The sequence below is a fragment of the Haliaeetus leucocephalus genome, unplaced genomic scaffold (genome assembly GCF_000737465.1).
Source record: "Haliaeetus leucocephalus isolate CR32 unplaced genomic scaffold, Haliaeetus_leucocephalus-4.0 Scaffold636, whole genome shotgun sequence".
NCBI lineage: Eukaryota > Metazoa > Chordata > Aves > Accipitriformes > Accipitridae > Haliaeetus > Haliaeetus leucocephalus.
In genome coordinates this window covers 3,425,022-3,450,019 of record NW_010973072.1, presented here as the reverse complement: position 1 = coordinate 3,450,019, position 24,998 = coordinate 3,425,022, and the positions used below count along the sequence as shown (strand labels likewise).

Here is a 24,998-nt window from a genome sequence, read left to right as displayed (position 1 = left end):
AGCCCCCGCCGCGGGGGACGGGGGGCGGCGGGCGGGCTTCGGGCTGCTTTTGTTGCCGGTCGTGGGTTTTTCCCGAGTAAAGAGCGGAGCCGAGGGGGGGCGGCGAAGGCGGGCAGGTCCTTCGGCTCAGCGCCGGGAGTGCGGCGCGGCCGGCTCGGGCAGCCCTTCCCGGGGGGGGGCAGCCCTTCCCGGGGGCAGCCGGCCCGGTGTGCCTGCGGGGAGGTGCGTCGTGCTCTGCTCTCGCCGCCTCCGTTCCAGTGCGTTTAGTTCGCTTAGGATACTAGGGATGGTTTGCTTGCTTTATTTTTTTTTTTAACACCTATTTATGCTTTTTTTTTGCACTTGGGAACTGGGGCTGTGTCGTTGTTACACTCAGAATTGCTTATTTGGTAAATCACGAGGAAGACAACGCACGCTAAATAAGAGCTTTCTCCTGCTAGGAAGAGAAAGGTCTAACAGCACTGATTGCTTAGAGGGATGCTTTAAAACTTCTTACGGAGTCTTGCTGGAGAGTCCATTGCTGTGGCATGAATGATTCGCTGTTACAGTCAGCACCTGTCCATTAAAACTGGGGAAAACAACCCCTACTGCATGTTCTTTTCTAACGTTGGATGCGTATGCGTGTCACTTGTTGCCCATGTGGAGAAGCCTCTGAGCTTAATTTTTGGATCAGTGCCTCTGAATTTGGCTTTTAGGGAGAGGATGATTTGATGTGCTTTTCTGACACTGTTTTTGCTGGAACTGCAGAGCTACTTCTGAGAAATGTTTGCAAAACATTCTGTGGTGCCAGATTTGATTTCTTCGAGAGTCTGAGAAAATTTTAAGGCTGCTTTGACATGACCCTCCTGATCATTATTTTTTGTGAGGTTGAGAAGGGCTTTTTTGCCTGCTGTTCTTAACCTTCACCTTCTGATTATTATGTTTGGCAAACACATTTTGTTTCCTTATGTTGATTATTAATAATGGAAAATAGCAAGTACTGTGAATGTAGCTGCAGAGAGCTTGCGCCTTCACAAATGCAGCTTAGTATCTCGTTAAATCTAAAGAGGCTTAACTGACATGTAGTAAGGATATATACATTTTTTTTAAAGTATGCATGTATGAAGACTTTGTGTGTTTACAGAAAAAAATTGTACGTGCCAAAAAAAATGTAGGAAAGATCTGACTGTTCTCTGGCAATGGGTATATTTTCACATGCTACGTGGGGATGTAAAAGGAGAGAAAACGCGTTTCTTGTGAGTGGCCTTTCGCAGGGGCAGAGCTGAGGCTGGAGCTCATCCCACAACACTGTGTATGTTGTGACACCCACGTGTGACATAACCAACCGCATGGTTTTGCTGGCTCTGTCCCCTCATGTCCTGTGCACCTGCTTCTGGCTACAACTACCCTCGCCGCTGCCCTGAGCTTCTGTCACTGTGGTTTGCCCATGGTTGTAAATATTTCAACCAGCATCGTCCCATCCTTTACTTGCATGCATGTAAGCACAGAAATATTTGCATACAGTAATTTGAAAGTAGGCAGATAAGGCCAGGTAGTGCTGACTTCTGTCTTCTCTTATGACTGTTGCTTTTTGGGTAGTGGTGTACTTTTGGTGAATACAGTCTTTATATACACTAGAACAATTAAACGCGCCATGAATATGAATGTATCTCCTACTAGTAAAGATCCCTTACAGCAAACTGCCAGACTGTGCTGGTATTACGCTAGATGAAGTGTGGTTCTTTGGATGAAATGTGGTGTGGAGGGTTATTTCTAGCTGATAGGACCAGCAGGTAATGGCCAAGGTTGTTCTTGGTGCTAAGCCTGTCAGTGGCAGAAGTAAAGAAATCCCACCCCTGCTTCCCTTTCACCGTGAGTGGACTGTGGGGTGCAGAAGCAGTTGCACCTGCTGGTTGTGGCTCGGGTGGCTTCAGGGTGAAAGCTGTTACTGATGTGAACTTTTTGTCTATTTTTGTCTCAAGTTTCTATCAGGAACCACTTTTGGATCCCATTTTTAGACTCAGCAGGGATTAATAGTAACTGCTTGAAACTTGGAAGAAGACTGTTGAGGATCATCATTAGCAAAATTTAATGAGATAGTAACTGTTCAAGTCTATGTTGATAAATATTCTAGATGTCGGTGGTGAGAGTTGATGGTTAATCTGCCCCTCATCTGGAAGGTTTCTGACAGAGACTAAGGAGAGGAATTGAGTTGGAAAAGTGCAAAGCCCATCAGCTTCCACCTTGGAGTAGGGGAGGGTAGCGAGTCAGTGTGAGTGGGGATCACATCCCTTCCCTGGGGCTGGGTGCTGCCTTCTCCTGGGGGCCGGTGGGTAGTGGGGCTGGGAGCAGCACTCTCCACAGTAGAGGGGCAGCAATCTTTGTGAAGGAAGAAAGGAATGAAATGGCATGTTTGGGGCTTTTTTCTGCACAACAGTTTTAAAAAAACAAACCTCAAATCTTGCTTTTGCAACAGGTTGATGTGGAGAACCAAACAAAAAGAAACAGCTGAAACACTGTGTAGAGAAGCGAGCGGTGCAGAGTGTTGATTCGGGTTTGCGTGATGTGTCACTCCCCAGCATAGTTTGGATAACATGGAAAAATAGAAGGCATTCATCTGACTAACCGCTTTCTCTTTTTTCGCAAGGCAGGGTAGATACAGCTGTTTTGCTTCCTACTATCTCAGTCTAATACTGTCTTTTCCTCGTGTAGAAGGCAGCCCCCTGGACAGATCAGTAATCTTCATTTCCTCTGCCTCCCGCACTGATCTCTGCTCATTTCTGTTCATCGCTGTCTGGATGGTCTCTGGGGGCTGCAGGGGGTAACTCGGAGCCCGGGTGAAGCAGCCGTAGCCTTGCGCTGCTCTCTGCTCTTTCAGTTCTGTAATTTTGTTCCTCTAAGCTGACCTCTGCTAGCTAGGCAGCAGTTTCAGGATTTTTCTTTGTGCCTATCCTCCATTTTCATGGCATGCTTGTGGATATAGCTTGTGTGATATAACCCATGTTATCAGGAAGAGCACTGAATGAGGCAGTGAATGGTGTCTGTGCAGCTAACAAAGACAGTGCTGCATACACAGAGGTGTTGAACTCTCCCTGTTGCAGCATTGCTTCTTGCACAGTCTCCCCTTTCTGAGAATAAAAATCTGCCTCTTGGTTTTTGTAAACAGGCATGAGCGAGATCACTTTGGAGGAAGGCTTTGCTTTTTATCCCCTCAGCTAGTTACTAAGAAAAAAAAACACTTAAGGAACAGAAGGTGCAGAGATGGGAACCACTATGTCATGAGGTGACACCTCAGAGCACCATCCCCACCTCAGTGGCAGCTGTGATGCGTCTGGGAGAGGAACCGAACTGACGCTTTCTTTGTCTCTGCATGGTGCAGAAAGACACTTCCTTAGCTTTCGTTTCTGTCATTTTGGGGGCATGCAAAGTACATTAAAGTGGTGCTTCTGTTGTTTGCTCTCCCCCAGGGAAGCTGTAAAATACCATGCGAGTCAAGTCGCATCTTCTCAGGCTTGGCCGTAGGGCTTACGGGTAAATGGGGCATGGGTTCTGCCCTGGGAGCCTGACCTTGCGCTAATGGAGAGGGCTTCAACAGCCTGGAAAACCCCCTCCCACTTCAGTTAAATCAGGTTTCATTTGTGTGGTTCCTCTGATGCTACAATCTTACTGACTGATCTCACAGGTTTGTTGGTTCTTTATTTGCCGTTGGTTTGAGGCTGTTGCACAGCTGCTTTTTTTCATTGGATCGATTTAAAATATAGATAAATAATTAAGTAACCTAAGAAATCCTTTTTAAATAATGATTGAGTATCTTGGGGGGTAATGACACTTGCATTAAGAGGTTGCTGCATTATTAATGCAATTTGGAAACTGAATAGAAGTCTAAAGGAAACGAACGTTAAATTTTGACCTTATTATCCATGGTGTGAGTGTTAGGCTCTGCAGGCTAATCTAGCGGTTGCTTGGAACTCTGCATTTCTCCAGGGAGGAGCTGAAGATAGGGTGAAGGTCTTGACAGATGTTTAAATACTAGGGTGTTTCAAGGACAGCAAATGTGAATTTGGCCTTTGGGTTCTTGCCAGGCTGTTTGGGCAATAATTCTGTTTGTGCCCTGTGACCACGCATTTCACCTAGCAACGGGGTCTGGGAAGGTAAGCTTGGGGTTGAGCTGCAGGCTCCCTTTGGAAGGTGATCAGATAGTGGAGGGATAAAGGCACAGAGAAAACAAAATAACCTGTGGTTAGATCCCTGGGTGGTTTTCCACTGAGAGCAATGCTGCAGGGAAGGGCTCTGTTACAGTTTTCTGGAAAAAACAAGTAAGCCTGCGTGCGCCACGTCGCGTGGCTGTGTTCCTTACCCCGATGGCTGTGTGCCTGATCTGATCACAGACTGCTTTGTGTGGGATGAAGGAAAACGGAGAACCTTGACCTGATAGTTTCTCTTGAATATTAAACCATGCTGGTCCTTTGCCATGCCTCATGAGCAGCATATGACTTCAGAAGTGGCAGAGCATTAAGAGCTAAGGCTGATCCCAAGAAGGAAAGCAAAGTACATGTTGGTGCTACTTTGAGTGGAAACTCGTGAGCTAACGTGCTGGGGACTACTGCGAAACTGGGGTGGGAAGCCAAGCTGGATTGAGCTGGCTGCAGCCATGAGACACCAGAGGAGCGTGGCCAGTATGATAAGCACTCCCGTACTGTGCTGTAGGAGCCTGTAGTGATGGGTCTCTGTCTTGCTTAGCTGCGTGTAGCATGCTGCATGTCACATTAGCAGTAGTGTATTTGTCCCGTGGTGGAGGACAGACTGCCAGTTGGTGTGGAGGCACAGCTGCCTGCTGCAGTTGCAGCTTTTTGATGACTAACAGTAAAAAACCAAACAAACAACCCACGTATTCTTGAGAATCAGAGAGTGAACCTCTGCTTCCAAAAGGCTGTTTACGCTCTTGACTGTTGGGGTAAGGAGTAAGGAGGTTTGTAGCCAACCCAGCATCTGATGTTCACCTTGCCTTTCCAGTGCTGGTTTTGGGCAGAGTGGTAGGGCTATGGTGTATTCTGTCATGGCAGCTCTGCCACAAGGAGTCATGCTGCTTTCCTTCAGGCAAAACTCTGCATCTTAAAACTTTTCCAGGAGTGCTGCTTTTCTCAAGCTTTCAGATTCTTTGCCACTTACTATTTAAAGACTGTCCAGACAAAGAGTAGTCTGTGTCCAGGAAATAAACATTTAATCTTGCCTGTCCAGCTGGGGAGGAATTTTCTTTTTATGTTAGTACTTGTTTAATGTTTGGTTTGTTTACATTGCAAAGCCAGTCAGGTTGACCAAGGCACGCTAGCGATATGGACTGCATTGTTTTATGAGCTCTTGCCTTCTCAGTGATTATTGTCTGGTGGCTTTCTCTTTGTGATATGGTTTCAGAAGGCTGGCCAAAGGCATCTGCTTGCTTTCAGTTACGTCAATTACTTGATTAAAGTAAACCACGCTCATGATTGCAACTTCTTGACAATTACTTAAAAAGGTAAATGAAACTGCCAAAAAGCAATGTAAAAGAACTTCCTGTTTAAAAACTTTACAGCTGTTACTGAGGTGTAGATAAATTATTTGGATTTTTTCACCCAGCTCAGCAAAGCAGTGCTTGTCTGCAGTGGCATGTCCAGACCAGGAGCTCTGCTGACAGCAGCCAGGAAAGGCAGAATTTACTCGGCTGTGTAGATTGTGACTCTATTTCCTCCAATATTTGAAGAAAATCTAGTAACGAGTATTATGAAATCTGGTGATAGTCTTTTCATAGAGCCTCTTTGTGATGGAGACTGGTAGGAGGAGTTCTTAAAGTATTTCACATGGTGGGTTTTTCGTTTCACTGTTAGGGGAGAGAGTACATAGAATGAATATTTGTATTCACTTTCTGTTTTATGGTGTTATAGAAAGTGTGTCTTGCAAAGTGATCTTACACAAGTCTCAGTTTCCGAATAAACATGTGCTTTGTTTTCATGCAGAAAGGCTGCTTTTCCCTATCCCAGGAACTCTGGCAGAGTCCTAAAAATTATTCTCACTGATACTTGAACACAGGTTCTAAAGGAGAAAACTTATACGTATCTATCTATCTACCTACCTATCTGTGCAGCTCCACTGTCTTCTGATACCTTATTTTTTAAAATTTTATTTTTACTTTTCCCCAGTACCAGGTTTAGGCAAAAAGCTCTCCCTCCATGGGGGCATGAGATGCACTGCAGTGTCTTTTACTTACAGTAGCAGGGACTTTGGGAAAGAAACTCACTGCTGGAACCAGGCGAGGCTAAATCTGGCAGAGTTGCTGCACAGGCACTGCTGGCAGCATCCCAGGGTCACGGTGTCATCATACTGCTGCCTGCACTGTCAGTTTTTCACACGCTGACCTGTCCCACCCTTCCATCCCTCAGGCTTTTCATGTAGACAAACCTCTCCTGAAAATCCTCCCAGAGGAATAAAATGAGAAACAAAGGTAGTGCAGACCTGTATTGGCATTTATCACAGCCCAGCGGGGAAAAAAAGTGGTTTTGCTGGACACTTGCTCGGCTGGTGTAATCAGGGTCCTGGATCTTAATCGAATTTGTTCTTAAACATTTTAGCATGGCTGGGCTGCAGTGCTGCCTCTTCCCTGGCACCGATCCTGAGGATAAACTCTCTGGTACTCCACCGATGTGGAGCTGTGCAGCCTGGGATCTCCTGGCCACCAAGACCAGGATGAACCCACCAGATGCGCATGCACTTGGTTTCCCAGTGCCATGACATGACTTGTTCTGGACTTACGGCTTCTTCCTGAGGCAGGCAGACATGCAAGCTTACCTGAGGTTTCTTAGATGTGTAACATCGGGTTTCATGCAAAGCATTGGTCTAGGTAAAAATAACAAAGGCACTGTTACACATTTCCCTGCCTTCAGTTTCTTGCTGATCTCAAATCTTTCTTGGTTGTGGGTCTGTTCCAGCTTCACATCACTCCTGTAGAGGCCCTTCGTGCATTGTGTTAAACCCTCGTGGGAAGGACTGCATGCCATTGCTGTGTGCACGGGGCTGCTGTAGGAAAGAGCACCCTAGCAGCCCTTTCCTCTTGCCTGCAAGCATGACTCCTGCCTACTTCTGGCAGGAGAGTCCAAGTTTGCAGGGTAGGGTGTTGGGCTGCAAATCTTGGATTTGTGAAAACGCTTCCCCAGAGAGCCCTGTGTGAGAGGGTATGTTGAAGATGCATCTCCATCCTTGGTGTGTCCTGTGGTGTGTGCATGGGGCTTGTTCCCGGCTGGGCTGCTCGCCCGTGCTCTGTGTGTGTGGCAAGCAGAAGCCCAGCTTGCTTTTGGGTTTCATCCGTCCCTGTCAAGACTGCCAGCGGGCTGCCAGTGCCCCCCTGCTTGCCTGCGCCCTGCCCTCAGTACATATGGTTTTCTAGGTTTGGCCGTTTTCTTGGCCCCTTCCATCAGGCTCGGTGCAGGAGCCCTGGTGCTAGCTAGTAGGTCTTGTTACCCCCTCGTGCTCCTGGTGTGGCTACGTGCACATGGGAGGCTGCTATCAGCTCCCCGTGAGCATATCTGGAAAACCTTGGTTTTGGTAACTAAGGTCATGTAACTATTAGCACATGGCCAAACAGGTAAATTGAATCAAAGTAATCTTTCATAAAGTCACTCGCCACCATTGCTGTGTGCAGTGTTTGCTTTGCTTGTGTGTCCCATTCCCCTTGTGTTTGCAATTGAAGTAGATACAGCTCTTTGGGGTAGTGACTGCTGTAATACGATGCTTAGTACAATTTTCTATTAAACGTGCTTCTATGTTGATTTTTAGTTTTATACCTGAAGAATGTACGTGCCTCAAGATTATTCTGCTTTTTTTCAACTGTAACAGTTGATTTTTACCTTCCCTGAAAAGCCTGTGTTGCCTGTTCCCTTGCTTTGGTCTGTGTTGGCTTTTGGGCATTAACACAGTAGACGTAAACAACAGCAACAGCATCTGTGATTCTGGACAGCTCTGTCCTGTTCTGTACACTTCCAGCACATCACTGGAGCCGTGGCTCTCGAAAGCACAGCATGGTAAATAGTTTTGTTGATGTGTAAGTAGGCACAAAATCCAGCCTTGCACATGTGCCTGTGCTGGCGCTGCGGTTTTGCAGGCAGTAAAACACAATACGACTTCTTTTGCCATTTAACTGGCTCTGAACGCAGAGAGTCAATGTGCTGAGCAAGAAAGACTAGTTTGTGCACACATGGTTATCAGGGAAAGCAATCAAACTCCCTGTAGGTCCGTTTTCTCATTAGTCGGCTAAGAACAGTGCATTGCCTACAGTAGACTTGCTGGACTGTTGGTATTGTAAGCCATTTTTGAGACTAAGAATAATTTTTTTCCTAGAAGTCTGAAGTGTATTATAAGTGATGTTTTCCAAACTATCATCCAAGAGGATGTGATGGAGGATTTGTATAACATGTCATTTCCAAAGGGTTCAAGGTGTTTATTGAAGTGGCTGCTGTCCCTGAAGCAGTTCTGGAGGCTGTGAGCTGTGGGTGTGTGCTTTGGCTTTATTACTATTCATGCAATCACAGATTTATTACACCATATAGGGACTACTTGTTTGTCAGTGCAGTAGACCACACGGATCTATCTAAAGCAGCAGCTCGCAGTGGGGATAGTTGTGCTGCCAAGACTAAGCTGAGGAGCGGTCTAATGAGACGTAAAATGGCAACATTTTCTGTTTTGCGAGTAGTTTGGTTGTGTGTGTTTGCTTATGTATTCTCTGTTTTGCAAGTAGTTTGGTTATGTAAGAAGAAACAGATTTGTGCAATGTGTGTATTTATGTAGTGCTTGTCCTATAGACTTTAGTTAAACAAATTAAGACAATTTCAGCTTGAGAGTTGGGAACTAACTGTTAATTTTATAGTGTTGATGAAGCACTTGCCTTCTGGTGGAGCATGAGTATGACTTTTGCTTGTGAGTGGCACTCACAAATGCAGACTGTGAAGATCCTTTGCTTCAGTCTGCTTTTCACCAAAAGCAGGATGGAACTTCTTGTAGGGGGTTTCTTTTGTCTTGGGACAGGCACTTTGGCAGTGCATGTGCTGTGTTCCGCTTGCTGCTGTGGGACAGAGACGGCGGCCGCAGGAGGGGCAGGTGCTGGGACGGGCTCAGCACTAACAAAGCCTGGCCACAATCAAGACCCAGGCTGAGGAGGCACAGCACAGTTGCCCACTGGCAGAGGAAAGCGAGGGAGTATTACCTGCCTCTGTTAAGCTGGTTTGCAAGCAGTCTGTTTTCAGGTGTTGTTGCTTTCCAGCGGTGTGATCCAGACTGGAGTAAGACTGACTGGATTTGAGCAGGTGTCCTGGTTTCAGCTGGGATAGAGTTCATTTTCTTTCTAGTAGCTGGTATAGTGTTATGTTTGGGTTCAGTATGAGAAGAATGTTGGTAAAACACTGATGTTTTCAGCTGTTGCCAAGTAGTGTTTAGACAAAGTCAAGGATTTTTCAGCTTCTTATGCCCAGCCAGCAAGAAGGCTGGAGGGGCACAAGGGGTTGGGAGGGGACACAGCCAGGACAGCTGACCCAAACTGGCCAAAGGGGTGTTCCATACCATGTGATGTCACGCCCAGTATATAAACTGGGGGGAGTTGGCCTGGGGCAGGGCTCGGGAACTAACTGGGCAGCGGTTGGCAGGTGGTGAGCAATTGCATTGTGTGTCACTTGTTTTGTGTATTCCAATCCTTTTATTATTATTGTCATTTTATTATTGTTATTATTATCATCATTATTAGTTTCTTCCTCTGTTCTACTAAACTGTTCTTATTTCAACCCATGAGTTTTACCTTGTTTTTTCTTTCCTGATTCTCTTCCCGACTCCACTGGGTTGGAGGGTGAGCGAGGGAGTGGCTGCGTGGTGCTTAGTTACCAGCTGGGGTTAAACCACGACAGCAGGGAGCCAAGGCTGGCTATCATCAGCCTGATGAACCTCTGTGGCTCAGTCAGGGTTTTGTATCTAAAGGTACAGACATGGCTGGTCCTCAGCGTGCTGCTGCAAAGGAGGTTGTTATCTTCGCTTCAGAGCTGAGGAAATGAGGACACTGAGTGGGGTCTCAGGGTCACAAGCACAAGCTGGCGTACAGCATAGTGAGATATACTATAAATTGGGTTGAGAAATATGGTGGAGGGAAGAAGAAAAACAGAAATGCAATTGTTAAATGGGCCAGTGATCTATAAGCATATATATATATTTATATATATATATGAACTTTCTCCATTAAAATTTAGGTCTGTCATCCCATCTTCTGTCTTTAAGTGTGTGTGTGTGTAAAAATGTTCCCTTTTGTTTGATTTTAATGGAATGTACATTTCTGCACCTCTGAATATATGTTTCATCAAGCCATCTTTGTTGGAGTGATGAAGCCAGTTGCTAACCTTTCATGCAGGTGGAATGCAGTTTTAAAACTTTGCTGCGGTAGAAAAACCTATTGTGGGTGCAGCCACTTGTGTAGGGAGCAGTTGTGCTGCCGAACCCTGGGAAGTAGGATGCGGGTAGGAAATTGTGGGACAGGATAGGACAGGAGGAGGCTTTAATGGAAATCAAGAGCATTTCTTTGTTGCTCAGCAGAAAGTGAGAATTCTCTTTACCCTTGTGTCAAATACAGAGGACTTTTGTTTCCTAAAGTGTTTCAGTAAATTATATATCTGTTGGTCATTAATCGATATTGATGCATGTTCCTAATGACGTCTCAGTCACAAACCTTTTGTTTAATTGATTTCTGAGAGATCCAATTGAAATATACTCCGGTTATTAGACTAGGATGCTTAAAAAAATGCATAGGAGGTGTCAGGCAGTGAGACTGGGAGATGGCCGGTGCATTGGAATAGCCAGAAAATAGAGCCAGGCCTAGCAAAAAGGGAGTCTGGGGTCTGTGGGTGCCTCACGGTACTGGTGTGAGGATCAAGTTATTTGTGAGTGGTTTCTGACTCTGCACCCTGCCATCTGCATCTTGCTGTAATATTGGCAGATGAAATATCCTCAGAGGATGATTTTTTCCTTTGCCAATACTTGTATGCCTCATAAATTTCCATGGTTATAGATCTCTGTAATGTGAACTGTTTTTCCCTATTGAAAATGTTGATTAGGGAGGCAACATAGTGAACTTACTGTTCTGAGTAACACTTGAGCCACATAAATATTTCAGGGGATTTCACTAGCCTTAAAAGGCTCAAAATTGCACATGAACAAACTTACCCATAATCGTGGCTGAAGTTTTGTGATGTGAGGGGAGGCTGAAAAAGGGAGAACTTTTCACAAGTGCCTAGGGATTTACATATGTATAACTATTCTTTATAATAGTATGACACTGTATAAACACATTTGCCTTGCAGATGAGCCTTAAGATGCTTAGACATAAGACACGTGCGATATTTCTCATGTTTTGTATAAATATTTTCTGCCAAAAATGAAATAAATCCTGGAATAAATTCACATGTGATGTGCCAGCGTGGAAGTAATGGCAGGGGAAGAGCTTCAGACTTGCAGAAGCACTGAAGGAAGAGCTGAGTTGCGGAGCTTGAGAGCAAGCACTGGAAGGGACAGCTCGTTCCCTGTTCAGCCATATATTGTCCTTCATCTGGGAAATAAGTAAGCTTACTGTGATTAAGTGTGTTTAGCAAGAACAGGATGAAGTGTATTAAATCTTGCCTCTGCTATCCAAGAACAGAGTTCCCAGCCTTTGCTAATGGAGGCGTGATGAAGGGAGCAGGAGTCTGGAGTGATCAGTACAATGGTTCTGTGCTGGAGACCATAAAACATTGAATAGATAGTATCTGGTTTCTGGCCAAAAGCAGCTAACTTGTTGGCAAGCTAACTCTCTAGAAATATTTGATGCTAGTAAAGCTTATTGTCTAAGAAAGACTAATGGCAGCCATTCAAGTGACAAATCAGGGCAGTGATTTAGAAATACTAAAATGTGTTTTAAAAAGGCATAAGGTTTTTCTTTTGTGCTTAGAAATTTAAAAGTGGGGAGGGTGGACACCAGAAAGAAGCTTGTAGCTCCTCTTGCTCTCTATCCCATTTATGTCACTTCTGGTGGAAAATTTAAGGTTTGATTTGTGAGTAAGCCTGCACCCTTCCCTGTGTGCTACTCTGAGCTAATGCTTCTTTCCCATTTGGTCCCCTGCATATCATGCCCTTCCCTTTCCTTTTCTTACCTTATTTGCTATGCTCTGTCTTTTGCTCTCACTGTCCTTTCTTAATTTCTCTGTAAAAAGGGCCACTCCTCACTGTCCACTAAAAGGAGGTGGTTTTTTTCACTTGGCAGTTAAGTTGTGGGACTCCTTGCCACAGGATACTGTGGGTGCTAAAAGATGGTATGAACTTAGGAAGGCCATGAAAAAACCTCGTAGGTTATTCAGTGCCACTGTGCAACCTTTAGTTTGGCATTTATTTAAACTGTACATCCAGGATGCTGGAAAGATGTTGAGGGTAAGCACCACTGTGTACTTGCCTTATACTTAACTCTGACCAAGGCAACCGCACCTGGCTATCAACGTCAGACTGAGTAAAGTCATCCTCACGTTCCTCCATTTCACTGCAAAAGGCCTTTTGTCCCTGTGCCTTTACTGCAGCCCATCTGGGACATGTGAAGACTAACTTATATCTGGGGAAAGCAACACTTGCTACTGGAGATGACGTGTTGTGTACTTGGCTCCAGGGAAAGAGCACTTGGAGCAGGGCTTTGGGAGTTGGCTCATGTGCTTCTGCTCCCAGCTCTGGTAGTGCGGGTGTTGCTGGCAGTGATTTTGCAAACAGCTGGACAGTGCTGTGACATTGTGTCACCGTGCTGCTACAGAAACAGCTGGGTTTGTAGACTGGCAGTTCATGCGGAAAGCAGTTGGCAGACTGAAAGCAAAGCAAGACGCCTGGCATCACACCCCAGGCTTGTGCTGGCTCAGCATGGTGATCCTGCTAGTCCAGGAGTGATGATTCACAATCTGCCTGCAGCTGTGCCTTGGAGTGGCTCAGGTCTGGGCCGTTAGGTGCCCCAGCAGCACATGGATGGGTGTAAGAGCTCGTCCCTACTGCGGTGGCTCCCACCTGGTCCCACCGTGTTTGGGTGGCGAGAGGCTGCTGAGTCCTGCTCAGGTGCAGGCAGTCAGTGCAGGGGCTGATGTGCAGGTCTGTCTCCCAGACTTACTGCAAGCATGGTGCTCTGTAACCTGCAGATTTCCATGGGCAAGGAAATGAAGCTGTATGCACAATCTTTAGACTTGTTGTGGGCTTACATTTCAGGTAAGGTTACACCTCTACTATACAGTGCATCTTGGTGCTGGAGATGCCTGCACTCGCCCCATGGGAGTGGGTTTCAGTGCACAGGACAGGCTAATGCTGTGCAGGTGGCAGCTCCAGTGCAGAGCACAGCTCAGTCCCTTCCAGCCTTTAGCCTTGGCAATGCTATGGGCCCACTGTTCACAACACCGCAGACTTTTCCCCCCTGCCGATCAGGCAGGGTTTCCCAGAGCTGCTGCGACAGCACTTTTTCCCGTGCTGTTTCCATGCCCTTCTTATGCTGTTCTCATGGCCTTGTGCCTGCAGCCATGATAGCGTGGGCATGGCGGGTGCTCGTGAGAATCCCCACTCTTCCTGCTGTCCCTGCCTTGTTGTGGACTTGGTTTGTACTAGAGATAACCAAAGCAAAGTGAACAGCATTGCAGGTGACAGTCATTTAAATACTTGATGACATTAGCCAATAATTCATGTGCACAAGAACTTCAGTCACTCGGCAACGCTTGCAGCTGATTAACATGAACTAATTATCACTGTCATCTTCATCCTTGCTTGGGAATTGCTTCCAGAGGAGGATGCTTGCCCGGGACCTGTCATTGCTTGTCCAAGCTTGCCATGAGCTGGGGAGAGTTTTCCGTCTCTCTTAATCTGATCTTTAAACAAAAAGAGTTAAAGTGAGATTCTGTAAGCAGGCTGAGGTCTTGGACTTGTGCTGTGAGAGAGTGTGAGGGGAGGTGTGCTGGTCTGAGGACACCTGTGTGCGCTTCCCAGCTTGGTGACTGCTGCCCAGCATTGTCCCGAGGAAGTTACCTTACCGCTGGGTGTTGTTGTGTTCTGCTCCCACTGAAATACTTTTTGACAAGATCTAGGATGAAATATGGTCCTGCTCATGTTATTGTGCATACTCCCTTTGGGATAGTGAGCGCTATCACCTGTGGCAGCCAACACACTACAGCTGGTTATGGCCTCCTGTGTTTGCTTACAGGTGAAGGACCCTGGTTAACTCTGTTCTGTGCAACTGGGACAAGACGTTTATGTAGTGTCAATCACAGCAAGTACTGGATTTCCAGTGAGAGAGGATCTTGATTCCTGTGTATTTTTGATAGAATGAGCTACAGGGTATCACCATATATCCTTCAGTATAACCATAAACCAGTTGAAACATCTACCTCATCTAACTATCCACTCTGTTCCTTAACCTGAATGCATTTTTTTAAGTGCATCTGGCAGCTTACATGAACAGTGGAAAATACAGGACTGTAAGAAGTCCTCATCTTTATCAATATACTGTATAGGCTGCTGGTGGCTTAGTTCCCCTCCCGCCCCTTTCTGTGGTCTCCACTGTGCAGGGCCGGTCTGTGCTGCTCGGGCAGCACTGCTGTTAGACACAGCAAACTGCTCACTAGAGGAGCAGAAGGGCAGCCAAAGCATTTGGGGAAGAGGTGTTCGCTGCTGAGACTGCTTGGAAGTAGCTGTTGCTGCTTTAACTCAACCCTGTTTTAATCCAAATTAATTTGTATGCACAGACAAGCAATAGGAATTTTCCTTGTTGTATTTTGCTTACCTTATAATTAGGCTTTTACTGGACATGGGGACGGTTGGGCAATGTCCTGGTCTCCATTAACTGCCAAATCACTACAGTATGTGGGCACTCCTCTGCAGCCTCTAAGAGCATAATGTTTATACTGTAATCCTTTGTGTTGACATGTCACATGCATGTTGCAACTCCTCTGAGTTTCAGTGTTAATTGAAATACCAGTATTAATTGCAGAAGGTTAGTCATGCAAACTAAGCTGGAAGGGGAAGCTTTCCGAACCAGCTGTTTTGTAATTGTGTGTGTTTTGTAAGTGCTTAACTCTGTGACGCCGGGTGCTGTGATGCTCTGTGGCGCTGGGATCCTTGCATACACCGGGGTCCGAGTGCCAGAAAGTGCTTTGGAAAGAAACTGCAGGTGGGAGCAAGCGCTGTGACCTGGTGCTCAGGGCGAGTGGGTGCTCGGGTGCCTTGGAGAGGTGCTGGGGAGCTGGGAGCTGCTTTAGAGGAACTGGGGGCACCCTTGGGAGCCAAGCACCCCCAGTTCCTCTCCTTCATCAGGGCAAGGTAATGCGGAGAGTGGAGGTCCTGCTGCCTTCACCCTTTGAGTAGATGAGAGCAAAGGACATACTGCTGGGAAAGGGCGCTTTGAAGAAGAGTCAGAATCAGTCTCTGTAGTGTTCACTGTGTACCATGGAGCTGTGTTTTTTCTCTTGCTGAAAAGAGCTTGTAGCTGTCAGCAGAAGAGCAGGCAAAGCTCAGGGGTTTATCTGCATGGCTTCCTTAGAGAAGGAAAGAAATGCAGCTGTGTAGAATTAATTTGGAAACCAGTACATTTAATGGTGAGTCACTTAAAAAGAGTTCTTGACGTTTCTAAATCCAAGGAAAGCCCAGAAAATAATTTTTCAGATGTCCACATTCCTTTTAGAGGTTGAAATGAAAGAGCTAACTTCCAGCAAAACCCAGCTGAAAGCAGCTGCTCTCGGGGTACAGAAACCTCGCTCTCTCTTTGAGGAAAGGTCTGGTTTTCCAGGCATGTGTGGCCAGTGCTGTCCTGTTCATAGACCATCATGGTACCTTCTGAAAGCAGCTCTTCCAGAGAGTCTCATTTCCAGGCTAAGGAGGCTGGAAAGAGCTTTTTCTCTGTGCTGGAGCACTGAAGCATGCAGAGCAACTTTTCCTGGCTCTGAGCTCTGTGCCTGATGGATGTGTTGCAATGTCTGTTGTGTGAAAAAGAAACTGTTCATAGAGAGAGAGATTTCCTGGAGTCTGTCACCCTACCCTACCCGTTTTGACTTTTTTTCCAGGCACTTCCTTTAATTAAAAGTGAGACTAGATTTCCGTGGTAGTGTTGTGCTGGTCAGAATGTATAACTTCCCCCAAACTGCTATTTTTAGGGTATTTTTAGAGGTATGGGCTAGACTTAAGAATAGAAAAAGAATGTATAGATATATAGAGAAATGACGGTGGTGTTTACATACCCCCAACCTTAATTACTTAAATAGATTTGTTGGGGTAGTATTTTATGGAGAATATCAGAAATTTCTCCTGCATGTATTGCACTCTGTGCTTTGTAGGTCACCTGTTACAGATGACATTTTGGGGTCTTTTTGTGTGCACATTGGGCGATTGTTCTGAAAAAAAGTATGGTAAAAAAAAAAGTATTTTTGATTTCAAATGTTAAATAAGTCTATTGTGTTTTATTTAATTTATATTTTAGTTTGGTGTATACCTACAGTCTAAAAAAAAAAAAAAAGACATTGGTGAAAGATAAATTATATATGTTGAAATATGGGCAGATTTAAGGGTAATGTGGCACATGGTTGGAGTTTCCTAAAGAGTCTGAAAATATCACCACCTTGTATCATGTTACATTCATTCTGTAAATATCCAAAGGCAAATATTTTGCTGGCTCAGGGAGAAGAGAGGTACTGTCTGTATTGTCCTTCATCTCTGTTGTAGCTGGAATCTCACGCTGCTGGGGTTTTTGTAGCTATGGTTTGCTGCTGTGAAGTACTGGTTGCCTTCACAAGGCACAGCAAGTGGGATGCTTGTGGGAAGCTCGGAGCGGGGTGCTCTGTTAGCGCGATCTGGGGTTCCTGCGGTGCCGTCCTTGCCACAGGGAAGTGGATAGTGGTGGCTGGACTGGAGGGATGGGGAAAACTAGTGGAAACGGTGTGGGAGGTGGTGGGCTCGTGAGAGACGTAAGAAGGTAGGTTTGTGCGGCTGGTCACAAAGAGGGGAAGGTATTCGTGGCTGCTGAGGAAGGGCTGGTAGGCAACGCTCTGAATCCCAGGGGTGATTCTTGATTTGCAGAGGGTCAGTTCAGAACCCAGGATGACATCTGAAAAGCATCTTTGAAGACTGCCAGTAACTGCATTTGGAAGGCAAACTTCTGCGCACAGGAAGGCTGGGAGGGCTGGGGGTGTGGGGTTTTGGTTTGAGTGTTTGCCGTAGGCTTCCTGCATAGACACTGCCCAGCCTCAGGGTGCCTCCAGCTGCATGTGTGAGTGGGGATAGCGTTTCTGCTCCTTCAAGAGTGCTACCAATGGAAATGAGTTAATACCTGGGTGAACAATGTCAAGACAGTGGCCACACCAGGACAAACTGAAATAGCTAACCTCCACCTTTGTCTTCAAACAGGTTCAGATGAAGTGATCTGCACTGAGCAAGCTGAGCAGAGGTTCGCAGGAGGCAGAAGCTGCTGTCATCTCACTGTATGCAGTGCACACGGTAAAACTTGGTAATTCAGTGTCCAATCCTTTTCGTTGTGTCCAGTTTTTATGATTGTTGGAGAAGCCCAAGAGGCAAATGGATGTGCCGGTGCACTTGCACATGCAGTGGTACAACATACATGCCAATATAGACTGTTGCTGAGCTGTAGTGTAGCCACAGGCTTCCTACTGCTGCTTGTTTGCATCCCCTCCTCTTCTGAGCTGTACTCACTTGCTGTGAGGGGTGTGAAGTCGAGCGTAGCTGCTCCCGGCTGCCTCCAGCTACATGCATTTGTGTAGCGGCTCTCACCGAGCTCTGGTCACAATTTAGGACTTGTGTAATGGAAATTATGAGAGTTGAGGCCATTCATATACTTTGACCGTGGGCAGAGAACAAAAAGGGTATTTGTACAGTGAAATGGTGCTGAATGTTCTACAGCACTGTTTTATTTTATGTTCACAGAGCAGAGGGCACAAAAATAACATAAATGGGAACAATAACGTACGGTAGCACACTTCTAACTCCATTTAGCCTTCTTTATTTGTAAATATTTTTGTGGTTCATCTGTGTTTTAAAGAAAGGAGGGAAAATTCTCCTGCCTCTCTACCCTTGTTTGAGGAAGGGGACAGGCAGTACTTTGTGGTTGGCCCTACTGTATTGCTGTGGATGGGTGAATAGCTCTGCATTTTGCTTGTCACCTGACAAGCTGGTTTATATTTAGATTAGGAGAGAAAGCATGCGATTCTGAAAGCTGCGTTTTCACTTGTGCAAAGGCCAGACCATGTGTGCTGAGTTATCAGAATGAGGTTTTAATTGTTTGCTCTTATTTTTCCTGTGACTTATTAGAGTTATAGTCCTACTATGTCAAATATGCATTCCTGGAAAGCAAGGCACCCAAAGGAGAGGTCTTTCAAAATCTGAGGAGATTTCCTCAGTACCGGCCAGCACAGCAGGTCTCTTTGGAGGAAGAGGAAGTTTGGAAAATCCTGTCCCTTTGGTGTTATCATCTCCATCTCAGCTGAACACCGTGCCATGACGCTGGGCAGGGCATTAGCTCGTTAGTGGTGAACGCCATCCAAATTTGAAATGCCGTCCGTAAAGCTGTGGTTTTGTTTTCAGCTGAGTTGTTGCTCTTGAGAACAGTGTGGAAAGCTCAAGCTGATACATGAGGGAACATGACTATCCACTTCTACCTTCTCAGCACCCTGAGCAATTAAACACAAAAGCCTTTGTTCCCTGGTGACTTCATTCTTAAGAGGCCTTTTTAATTTTAGTCCTTAGTTTCGGGAAGAAATAATGGGAATTTGTCATTGACAAGAAAGCTGCATCTCTCGGATGTCATCTGAAGGATCTGCTCCATAATTCATGGGCTGGGGAGTGTGGGTGTCAAAAGGAGGGTGCATAATGGATATGAGAGATTTCAGTTCAGTGAAACTATTGGTCTTAAATGCAGCTTTTCTTGCCTTCATGGTATTTGCTTGACCCAGATCACCACACTTTTTGCTAACTCATCCAGATATCCAGATATTTTTAGATTTTCTTAAGTAAGAGTGTGGTGGGTTATTGGTTGTTTTTGTACAGCTTACTCCCCTTCCAATGCGGACAGTAATACCAGAGCAGTGCTGATTGATTTCTCTTTCTGTCACTGCTGTACCTGTAAGCCATGCATTTGTGTGTGTAGAAGGGCTGCTGTTTCTTATCAGTCCTTCTCTTTCCATGGATTCTGTGAGTTTTGCTTGTTGTGTGACACGTGTATTGCTGTTGGTGTGCTGAGGAAGGGACCTTCTCCCTCCTCTGCTGTAGGATGTGAATAAGAGCAAATCTAACTTGGGCTGCTGCGGGTCTGAGTGCAAATGTGGACTATTGGCTTCCTAGTTGCTGGAAGATTGTAGCAGACTCAATCTGCCAAAGGGGACTGCTGCGTCTGCCAGATCTTTACAGGCTGGAGGGGTCATCTCCTTGCAGTTAGCCACTGCCTGCCAGCGTTGTCCATGTTCCTGTCCTTAGCAGAGTAAATTAACTGTCTGACTCTGTCTGAAGTGAATTAAGGAGCACTCATATGATTTTCTTCTTGCAGTCAAGCTGAAGGTGTTACAAGCTCTGACAGAGCTGTGCTAAAAGCTGAGCAGCAGCAATGAAGTTAGCATCGTCGATTGCACCGCGAAACTAGCATCCAGCAGTGGAGGTGCAGCCTTTATTTCGGCATTTCTTCTTCTAGTGTTTCTTTCTTGCAACGTGTTTGTGTGCAGATGCAGGAGGTTTCTCTGTGCTGTCAGTGGTCAAACCCCATCTGTCTGGGAGCTGCATGGGGCACACTTATACCTAGTGTTGGGGCTGAGCTCTGCTTCAGGAGCCATTGCTTGTGAGTGGGGCAGGAGTAAACAAACACAACCTGGTCGTGGAGTAATACGTTTTCAGTGGAGCTTCCTGGTACAGCTTACAAAAGCCGTGAGATTTAAAAATCAATAAACTTAAAAAAAAAAAACCACCAACGAACTCACTGACACTGAGCAGGGGCTTTTGGTGCAACTGCGTCCACATGTACGTCTGCAGGAAGTGAGTCGTATTCTTACAAAATCATCAGCTGAAGAATTTGTGACTTTTATGACAATTACCATTTTTGGGCTAAGTGCAGATCTCTTCCTCTCTCTAGGCTTTTCTCAGGCATCAGGAATGTCTTCTGAGCCCACTTCATCCACCTCGCAGCAGTCCCCCACCTCTCCACCCTCACCTGGTTCTCTCCATCTGCCTGAAAACCGCAGGGCAAGAGATCGCTCTCCGTCGCCCATGAGAGGGTACCTCATCCCCAGTCCGCTGCCCACCCGACGGACCAGGACGTTTTCAGCGTGAGTACTGGGAAACCTGTATTTCATAGACAACAACCGAACGATTGCCTTTGGGCAGAATGACTGGCCCCTTCCAAGGTGAAGGGAGTCGGGGCGGGGGGTGGCGGGTGTATCTGGAAGGTGCTTTGGTATTTTACTCTTATCTCTTCTCCAGTAAATTCTGATGCCACTAGACTTTTAGTCCAAATCACCTGTAGTTTTTCAGTGCTCTGCATAAAGGATGTTCAAAGTCTTTTCCACTCTTTAAGACCAGAGTTTTACAGGGAGGGGAAAATACACTGAGATTTTTCAAAACAGTTTCTTGTCTGAAGCTTTGCTTCACTTCAGACACTGGGTTGTGGCTCTCAGGACCAGCTCCTGTTAGTGTTTCTTCATCAGCTCCACCTCCTCTTTTGGCATGACCTCTCTTCTCGCCGCCCCTGAAGCACTGGACCAGACCTCACTGGAGGTTTTATTTCTTTGACTCCTGACACCTATGCTGCCATCAGCCAGGTTACATTTTAGGAGTGGTTCATGACCCTGTCACTTGTCAGAGGACTTGTTTCCTTTTCCTGTTCAGCTTTCATATCTCCATCTTAAGATTGCTCAAATAGACCTGTAAAAGAATATGTTGGGTTTCAAGGTTATGAACCCTGGTCTCCTTGATTCTCTAAGATTATATGAGGTTTTCACTAAAATGAGATGAGCTTTGTTGCTATTTGTAGTTACTTGAGGTAGTGATCCTACAGCAGAGCTGGCTTTCCCCGTGTTGTTTTCTCCTCCTTGGAGCCCCCTGCCCGAAGGGGACTCCTCTACAGTGCAGCAGCAGAGGATGGTGTTGCAAGGGTTGGCCACTGCAAAAAATTCCCAGTGCCTATGATGGGTCTCCCGGTGAGGTGCTGACCTGCAGAAGGCAATGTGGGCTCCTTTGGTAATCTCAGTGGCCTTTGCACCAGGGTCTGAGAGCGTAACATGAAGCTGCGGTCAATCCATCGCACTTAGGCCACAGTCTTGCAGTTACTTCTGTGTAAAGGAAGTCTGGCAGTGCTGAGTGAAACGCTGTGGAAGTAAGATCTCAAACCCACAGCTAGCCTATTTTGTGCCACTGAATCTAGTTGGCATGCTTTTTCCTTTTTGCTTCTTCCAGTGTTACCCAGCTCTTTTCTTCAAGAGTTATCCATGCAGATTTAAAGAGCATCAATCTCAATGATGCTTTGTATCATTACTTCTGTATTCAAAAGGAAGCAAAAAAGAACAGCAGCAGCAGCAGAAGAAAAATTTATATGTTGTCAGTTCCAAAAGCCTTCAAATGCCCTAAACTTTGTAATGGAAGTAGATTGCTAAAAGGACCATAATTGACTTGATAATTGGGATTGCCCTTGAAAAGCAATTCCAAGCTAGTTTGCCTCAGTACTATGTTAATAATGACCTCTTTGTAATTCTTCTCAGCTGTTAATGCTAGTCTGGTTCTTACAAAAGTAAAGAATTTGTTATTTGGCTTCCACAGTTCTTTAATCATTAATTAGTGTAGGAATCTTGCTGTATTTGTTTGCCCTGAAAATCAAAATAGGTTTAAACTTTTTTTTTTTTTTTTTTAGTGTCCTCTTTAAGCAAGAGGAGCTCTAGGTGAGCTCTGGCCCCACAGTTGTATAGAAAAGATGAATGTGACAGACAGTGGCTTATTATTCGGTGGGATTATTTAATTTTGGTTCATTGCAAGTGTGAGGCCTTATCCCCGACAGTCCTTTATCTCCTTGAAAGATGCAGTTGAGCTTTAATGGCTTATTTAGGGCAGTGAGTGCTTTTTTGTGTAACAGGCACTTGTGGCATCAGGTGCGTTGACAGCTTTATAGGGCTGGAAATGAAGTGATTTAATGGAGATTTCTTCTTTCTTTAACACTTTCAACTGTACTTCTTTAGTGTTAGTTTGCCTTAAGGAACAGAGCCATTACCACATTTTTTAATTATTTTATTTAGACTTCAGTAAACTTTTAAACATTTGGGAAAGTGATGCCACAATTGCTATGATTCATGTAACCAAATGGCAACACGATCACTTAATGGATTTGAAGAATCGCACCAAAATCCTCTTATCACATGGAAGCAACCTACTAGATAGTCATGTCATGAGAAGGTCCTGATCTAGTAACTCTTCTGTGTAAACCCTGTAAGATGTCTAAACCAGTTGGCTTCATTAATGAAAGTATTTGAGTGAGTTTGGATCTCTGGAGATTCAGCTCAGCATATTTGACGGGGAAAAGGATTTAATCACACAGTTTTCAGGATGGCATAGTTCATGCAAGTTGTTTTTCTTGATGGCAGTAAGTCACCCTAAAGGTTTGTCTTAAAATCTGTCTTGTTTTAAAATACAGGTCCCATGACAGTGGAGGAGGAGATCAGTCTCGAGTCTTGGTGTTACGCACCTCAGTTAGGCTTCATAGCCTGCTGGAGTCACTTGGAGGTGAAATATTGACTTCACTGGATCCTAGTCTGGCAGGATAATGATAGATGTGCATGCAGAAGGGGTGTGTGTATATGTATATACATACATGTGTACACATTTATACATGTCTATGCATTGCATTCTCTTGATGATACATGCACACACTTACTGTTAAATTTATGAAAGCACATACAACACCTAGGTGCACACTGGTACTCCTGAACTCATGAAAGGTGTAAGATCCTTACATTTAGTATAGCGTCTAAAAGAAAATTTGGCAGGGTGATACGGCAGATGGATTCAAGATGGCAACTGATAGATTATAATGCTAGCAAACATCTTCATCATCTTTATCTCCCTTAAAAAGGCTACAGGCAAAACGTGCAGTGTATGAAACTGAGTATTAAGCAGTTGCTACAGAGGAGTATACTCACTGGGAGTGAGTATTTGGACCATTGTGCCCATTTGCTTGGTATGCTCTGGCTGACACACCTGGAAGCTGTCACATCCATGCTCAGCAATGAACTGCTCTTTTTGTGCTTTCTTTTGCAGAACCGTGAGAGCATCGGAGGGTCCCATCTACAAAGGCGTCTGTAAATGCTTCTGTCGCTCCAAAGGCCATGGTTTCATTACCCCTGCAGATGGAGGGCCCGACATCTTCGTACACATCTCTGAGTAAGTTGTCTGGGTGGCCGAGGAAGGCTGGAGCTTTGGTTTGCCTTAATTACTGAATGCTTTTGACACTTCAGATACAAGAATAGCTTATAATCTGTCACCCTTACCTTAGCAAAGAGGAGTTATGCCGATGTTACTGGCAGCGATAGATTATGCTGTTGAGTTAAAAACTAGAAGATGATCCTGTCAAATCTCTTAGAGTAAGCTCTGCAGTTTCACCCAGACCCAGAAACTTGCATTTACCTGAAGCAAATCATCTGTGCAGTATCCAGTTTTAAAGATTTGTAACACTGAAAATTCACTACTTTTACTTTGCACTGCTTGTACCATTATTAAACTAAAGGTTAATTACCTGTACTGTTAAGAAAATTTATACTTCCTTGAATTTATCTAGCTTCAGTTTCAAGCAGTATATAGCTAAAGCGTTCTCTATTAAAGGGCTCATTAGTACCTCCACTTTTTTGCCTTGAACACACTGAGAACCATCGCTTCTGAATCTACCTTTTGATAAACTAAACAGATGAAGCTTTTCAAGTCCCTCACTGAGCATTTTCTCCAGTCTAAAACAGTTTTTCCACTCTCTTTTCTAAGTGTGCTGTACAATTTAAGTATCATTTTAAAACAACAGAGTGCACACATACTTTCAGTATATGGAGATAAAATCTCCTCCAGACTCCTGCCCTGTTTCTGTTTCTGTACATGCCATAATCTCATTAGCCCACTCATCCCTAGTCTTTTGCTGAGTTGCTTATCTGCTCTGACCTCGGCATCCTTTGCAGCGTCAGTTTGGTGCAGTCCCAGATACAGTCTGGCATCTGTTTCCATTCCTTGTTCCTAGATGCACGACTTCATATTTAGTTGCGCTGCAGCATACCTTACTTGAATAGGCCCTGCCTGCCAAGGGGTCCAGATCGTGCTCCATGACTGCACTGTCTTTGTTATTTATTGCTTGGCTAACCTGCAAGGTTTAATAGACAGTTTTTTATTTGGTTCTAGATTGAGATGTTGACCAGCATTGGGGCTGAAACTGGTCTCTGAGCGTGTGTTTTAAGATTGCTCAATGTTTATTCTCTAATAACCTCTTTTAGATCTATCACCAGTTTTTAGTCTACATACTGTTTACAGTACTGAAGCTCTATAATCCTTATTTGTTGTTTGGAGTGGTTATCCAGTGATAAATCAACAAAAGCCTTACCAAAGTTATTCACATTGCCCCAACTATCTTTCCTGCTTGTGTGTGTAGCACGTGTCCTTGGAGAAGGAACACATTGGCCTTCTTCCAGTTTTCTGAAATGTTACTGCTGGATGTGTGTTGGCAAGCTGAAGCTTTTTAGGACTCGTGGGTGCAAATGGGCTGAGTGGTCTGACTTACGTGTTCAACCCAAGGAAATGTTATTTAATATCTTCTTTTTCTGTCATCTGATAGAAATGCACAATTTCTCCTTGTTTCCTGAATAACTTAAAAATAACATTTCTTATATCACAATTTAAAAATTTTACTGTGAACATCTAGTCTGACCTATACAGGTACTGATCAGCAAGGGTTTAGTTAAAACAGCCCTCTCACAGAA

At 45.1% G+C, this 24,998-nt stretch overlaps 1 protein-coding gene across 2 annotated transcripts in view; it reads left to right on the top strand.

Moving 5' to 3' along the window:
- Window positions 1–24,998, top strand: part of CARHSP1 (calcium regulated heat stable protein 1, 24kDa) — a 40,070-nt gene that overhangs the window by 3,450 nt on the left and 11,622 nt on the right. Inside the window, exons 1-3 of one of the 2 annotated variants that reach the window (XM_010578441.1) lie at window positions 17,466–17,512; window positions 20,138–20,330; window positions 23,305–23,427. In XM_010578441.1, coding sequence (XP_010576743.1) covers window positions 20,158–20,330; window positions 23,305–23,427 — 296 coding nt within the window. In that variant the 5' untranslated portion in view covers window positions 17,466–17,512; window positions 20,138–20,157. Of the gene's footprint in view, window positions 1–17,465; window positions 17,513–20,137; window positions 20,331–23,304; window positions 23,428–24,998 lie in introns of those variants that run through there. The other variant, XM_010578440.1, reaches the window with a different exon arrangement.